This window comes from Brassica oleracea, unplaced genomic scaffold, assembly GCF_000695525.1.
Source record: "Brassica oleracea var. oleracea cultivar TO1000 unplaced genomic scaffold, BOL UnpScaffold00826, whole genome shotgun sequence".
Classification (NCBI taxonomy): domain Eukaryota; kingdom Viridiplantae; phylum Streptophyta; class Magnoliopsida; order Brassicales; family Brassicaceae; genus Brassica; species Brassica oleracea.
In genome coordinates this window covers 65871-71704 of record NW_013617467.1, presented here as the reverse complement: position 1 = coordinate 71704, position 5834 = coordinate 65871, and the positions used below count along the sequence as shown (strand labels likewise).

Genomic DNA, 5834 nt, shown 5'->3' with positions numbered 1-5834 from the left:
TCTTAAACTAATAACTTTTAATTTTAATAGTCAAGCAAAAAAATACACGTAGTATGAGAATGGCCATCTTGCTATCGAAACGAACTTTAGCACGGTCACATGGTAAACATCATAGCTAGCAAAATCCACTTAGATTTAATACTTTTTTAATTCTAATCTACATTGTTTATGCATATATTCAGATGCTCCACAACGGCCACATGTATTGCGTCACACTCGAGCAAAGAAGAAAGGTGCATACTAATTAATACCTTATAATTTATGTAAAATATATACATTTGCAAATAACAATACACAACGGCCACATGTATTGGCTCGCTTATACCGCAGCAAGGCTGTCTCCCAGAATATCTCTAGCTTTATATATTTGATACGAGCAACGAAGTCAGAAACCGCTTAAATGCGATGGGGCAAACCTCAGCAGATGGTAATCTCGATGAGCCAACCTTAAAGCACCTCATCGAGATGATTAACGAGAATAATTGTTTAGCTAAGATTTTTCGACGGGCACGTGACCACTACGAAAGCGTCGGGTTAGAGTTTGTTATTAGGTTGCTCCCAGATAAAGGAAAGGGGAAAGAATATGACCTTCCGAGTACAAGTGAGGTGGCAGGCCTTATCGTAGGGGATATGTCATCAACAATTGGGGTACGAGATATAGTGGTCCAATTTCAATCTGACACATTGCAGCAAAACGTGATGATAACCCTCTATACATGAGCCTACAATATCCTCTCCTTTTTCCATATGGTGAGTATGGGTTTCACCCAGAGATCCCACTACATCTTGAGACATGCACTTCAAGAACAAGGCAATTCCTAACCATACGGCAAAACTACGTTTCTCAAATCCAGACACGTCTTAACCAAGGGATAACATTGATTAAAGGAGGTCGTTTCCTCCATCAATTTGTTGTGGACGTTTATACGGCAATTGAAGAAGATCGACTAAGGTGGGCGAGGAATAATCAAGATATTCTGAGGGCCGAGCTCTACAATAATGTCATTGATTCTGTAAACAAAGGTGACACTGATGCTAAAATTATTGGTCAGAGGTTTATACTGCCGTCAAGTTTCACCTGTGGGTCCTGGTACTTAGTTGAGAAATACCATGATGCGATGGCTATTTGCAGAGAATTTGGCAATCCAGATTTGTTTATCACAATGACTGCCAATCCTAACTGGAGCGAGAATAAAGAGCATCTTGAGAAATATGGTGGAGATTCTCCTAATGATAGACCAGACATTGAATGTCGGGTCTTTAAAATGAAGTTAGATCAACTACTCAAGGATTTCAAAAAATAAACTTTCTTCAAGCCATACACAGCAGCTCTCCACATAATAGAATTTCAAAAAAGAGGTCTCCCTCATGCACATATATTATTGTGGTTGGGAAACTCTTCCAGAATACCAAGTGCAGAAGAAGTGGATGAGATAATTTCAGCCGAGCTCCCAAACAAAGAGAAAGACCCAGATGCTTACAATTTAGTCACAAAACACATGATCCATGGCCCATGGGGTCTCATTAATCCGAAGTCACCGTGTATGGAAAATAATATGTGCACGAAAAAGTATCCTCGGCCGTATAATGACAACACTTCGATTGACAAATAAGGATATGTATTATATCGTCGGCGCTGAAACGACAATGCGTCTGCGGTAAAGGCTGGGGCAATCCTAGACAACACATTTGTTGTACCTCATAACATTAAGCTTCTAAAGAAGTACGAAGCTCATATTAATGTTGAATGGTATAATCGTACAAGCGCGGTGAAGTACTTATTTAAGTACATAACCAAGGGTGTTGACCGAGCAACAGTTGTTATTGAGAAAGGAAATACAGCAACTACATCTGACACCATGGCCTCTGGCGAATCAAAGGAGAGAGTCATCAGGCAACGCAATGAGATCCAAGACTACGTCGATGCTCGATATTTATCAGCTTGTGAGTCTATGTGGCGGACTTTCGTATTCCACATACACAAAAGAAAGCCATCAGTTGAGAAGCTTATCATTCACTTAGAAGGCGAACATAATATCACGGTTAAAAAAACTGATAACCTCGGCCGTGTAATCTGCAAACCAGGTATCGAGAAGACCATGTTCACTGAATGGATGGTTTTATGCAAAAGGTCAGAGTTTGTACGGACATTAACGTATGTGCAAATACCAGAATATTTTGTATGGAACAACAGTGCTAAGGTGTGGACTGAACGTAAGAAAGGCAAAAAAATTGGGAGAATCGTAGCTGTTCATCCATCAGCAGGTGATCGTTACTATCTAAGGATCCTCATTAATAAGATTAAGGGTCCTAGAAGTTATGACGAGCTCAAAACATACAACAGTGTGAAATATCATGACTTCAAATCAGTTTGCTACGCACGCGGCTATTTGGACAACGATGTTGAATGGCACGAGAGTATGTCAGAGGGTGCTAGATGGGCTACCCCATACCAACTCCGCGATATGCTTGTCACGTTCCTAAACAACTGCTTCGTTACGAGTCCTAAAAACCTACGGGAAAACTCATGGAGATCAATGAGCGAGGACATACTTCACAAGAGGCAAAGAATTTTATGTCATACAAATCTGGAGCTGGATGATGATACCCTTGAGCAATACACGTTAATCGAAGTGGAAAAGTTGATGTGCATGCATGACCGCTCATTGGGTGATATTAAAATATGCCAAAGATTAAACATGTTTTGCTAAACGAACTGGGAAACAATTTGTGGAACCAAGAACTGGATTACGATATTGCTGAGGAAACACTAAGACAAGACATGCAATTCAAAAAACTTAATGCTGATCAACGTGCGATTTACGAATCAGTCTTAGACTCAGTTGATAAAATGGATGGGAAGCTTTTCTTTGTATATGGCGCAGGTGGCACAAGGAAAACATTCCTATACCAAACCATTATATCAAGGATTCGATCAAGAAAACAGATAGTTCTGTTGGTTACCTTTTCAGGAATAGCCGCACTGTTGCTACCTAACGGTAGAACAACGCATTCACGCTTCAATATCCCTTTAAAGATCACCGAAGATAAGCTCTGCAACATCAAACTAAGAACAACGCTGGCTGAGCTAATCGAGAAAACGGATCTTATAATATGGGGCGAAGCACCTATGACACATAAGCATGCTTTTGAGGCCCTCGGCAAAACGTTGAGACATAATGTCTAGAAAAAATCCTTCTGCAAAGGAACAGACTTTTGGCGGCAAGACAGTTCTATTAGGAGGTGATTGTAGAAAGATACTACATGTGATTCCACAAGGTAACAGAGCTGATACTGTCTTAGCTTCAATAAGTCACTCATACCTATGGGATAGTTGCCACAAGTTCTCTTTAAAAACAAATATGAGAGTCAACCAGGAAGAAAAAGAGTTCTCCGATTGGCTCCTTCAGGTTGGGGAAGGTCATCCACAATTAGAATCGCGATATGAGTGTGAAGACTACCATAAACAAATTATAATTGTCGATAAATCATTGATTCGTAAGAGTTATGTTGACCCATTAAAAGAAGTTGTTGATGCCGCATATGAAGAAGTCAACAAACATACAAATTCCCAGACTTCCTACACTGATAAAGCTATACTCACACCCCGTAATGAAACCATCGAGGAAATCAATGCTTATACCATCTCACAGACCGACAGGGTGTCAAGAGATTACTTCAGCTCAGACAGCTTTCAGATATCAGACACTAAATCAGATCAAAATGATACATTATACGCCGTTGAGTAGGGAAAATGGCATATTCCCCTATAAACTAGTTGTTCCCGGCTTTTTCACACATGAACTTTTAAGTCATGCCAAAAATCACATGAACAATGGAAAATGACTTATTTCCCTATGAACTAATTGTTCCCGGCTATTTTACACACGAACTTTTACGCCATGCCAAAAGCCACATGAACAATTCTATTTTTTTTAATTACATACACAAACTATCGATTTTAAACTAATTCCGCTAAAACCGTAAATGATGTTATTTAAAAGTTAACTTGAATTATATGATAAGAACTTATTTCCCTATGAACTAATTGTTCCCGGCTATTTCACACACGAACTTTTACGTCATGCCAAAAGCCACATGAACAACTCTATTTTTTTAATTACATACACAAACTATCGATTTTAAACTAATTCCGCTAAAACCGTAAATGATGTTATTTAAAAGTTAACTTGGATTATATGATAGGAGGAGAGACGGTTTAATTTGGGTTGATAAAAACATAATACTACGTCGTTTTTTTTCTTCAACTTCTTCTTTTTGTCAACTTCTCTTCTTCTTCAAAAATCGTTTTACTTTTCATCAATTGGGGATAAAATTTATTATCATGCAAAAGAATAAAACATTTTACATGATGCATAAAGAAAGAAGAGCAGAAAATACTAACTTACCAATCTCCATGTATTGTCACAAGGAACTATAAAATTGGCGCAGTCTAGGACGCTTGATTGGTTCCATAAGCGGATGTTACTCTCAGGTTCCGGTCCTGCAGAGATTTATATATTCTCCTCAATCCAGAAATTAATGTCATATGATCTCTTTATACGCTTTATGTCATATAACTCGAAAATATCTACCCCAACCGGTTACTATGTCATATAACTCGAAAATGCAGAATAATTTTTTTTATCCTCAATTGATGATGAAGAGTAAAAAGATTTATGAAGAAGAAGAGCAGTTGACAAAAAGAAGAAGAAAAAAATGACATAGTATTATGTTTTTATCAACCTAAATGAAACCGACCCTCCACTCATAAACCAAGTTAACGTTTAAACAACACCATTTACGGTTTTGGGGGAATTAGTTTAAAATCGATATTTTGTATATGTAATTTAAAAAAAAAAAGAATTGTTCATGTGGTTTTTGGCATGGCTTAAAAGTTTGTGTGTGAAATAGCCGGGAACAACTAATTCATAGGGGAATAAATTATTTTTCCGTTGTTCATGTGGTTTTTGGCATGACTTATAAGTTCGTGTGTGAAAAAGCCGGGAACAACTAGTTCATAGGGGAATGAGCCATTTTCCCCCGTTGAGTATCTCAATTCATTGGAATTCTCAGGGTTGCCTTCGCACAAACTAACTCTGAAAGTTGGTGCCCCAGTTTTTCTTCTGCGAAACATAAATAATAAAAAGGGATTATGCAATGGTACCCGTAGGATCCTAATTCACATTGGCGACCGCGTGCTCAAGGTCGAAATTATCACTGGCTCACACATTGGAGAGGAAGTCTTGATCCCAAGGATTGTTCTTTTGTATGATGAAACAAAGCTATCGTTCACATTACGTCGGCGGCAATTTCCTATCAGATTGTGTTATGCAATAACAATCAACAAAAGCCAAGGCCAAAGTTTAAAAGAGATCATCTTATATCTGCCTAAACCGGTTTTCGCTCATGGTCAACTTTATGTGACCCTCTCACGTGGACTTACATATGGTTTTTACCCAGCTATGCTAGGTATGAATCTTTTTATATAAATAACCATAGCTTGGTATTTACTTAAATTCAAGTTAGCTAACTTATTCTTAACCAATTTCAGGCTATTTCTTTCTTATGGTCCACAACGCAGCTTCTGATCTTCAAAAGACTTGATCTCTTTCTTACATTATTTATGATTACTTAGCTACTCTTTTTGTTTTTAAACAATTGCATAAACTCGATATTCACCAATTTTCCAAACATTTTGGAAAATACAATGCTTCCATTCCGAACAAAAACATTGAAACTTATAATCAAAAATCGACTATCAACACACTTTTCCGCGCATCGCAGGGTGAGGATATGGTATCAATAATAAATTGTAAATTTTTGCATATATT

At 37.8% G+C, this 5834-nt stretch overlaps 1 protein-coding gene across 1 annotated transcript; it reads left to right on the top strand.

Moving 5' to 3' along the window:
• The first annotated feature begins 405 nt into the window (after nucleotides 1-405).
• LOC106320129 lies at nucleotides 406-3187 on the top strand. The gene is made up of 4 exons (XM_013758497.1): nucleotides 406-601; nucleotides 691-1256; nucleotides 1713-2670; nucleotides 2742-3187. The coding sequence occupies exons 1-4, from the start codon at nucleotides 406-408 to the stop codon at nucleotides 3185-3187; spliced, it is 2166 nt and encodes a 721-aa protein (XP_013613951.1).
• The last annotated feature ends 2647 nt before the right edge of the window (nucleotides 3188-5834 follow it).

Excerpts from the sequence above, each read along its gene's own strand:
- LOC106320129 (XM_013758497.1), top strand. The coding sequence starts at position 406 with ATGGGGCAAACCTCAGCAGATGGTAATCTCGATGAGCCAACCTTAAAG. Across the intron at positions 602-690 it reads ATATGACCTTCCGAGTACAA|CAAAACGTGATGATAACCCT; the intron begins GTGAGGTGGCAG and ends GACACATTGCAG. Across the intron at positions 2,671-2,741 it reads CATGCATGACCGCTCATTGG|AACTGGATTACGATATTGCT; the intron begins GTGATATTAAAA and ends TGTGGAACCAAG.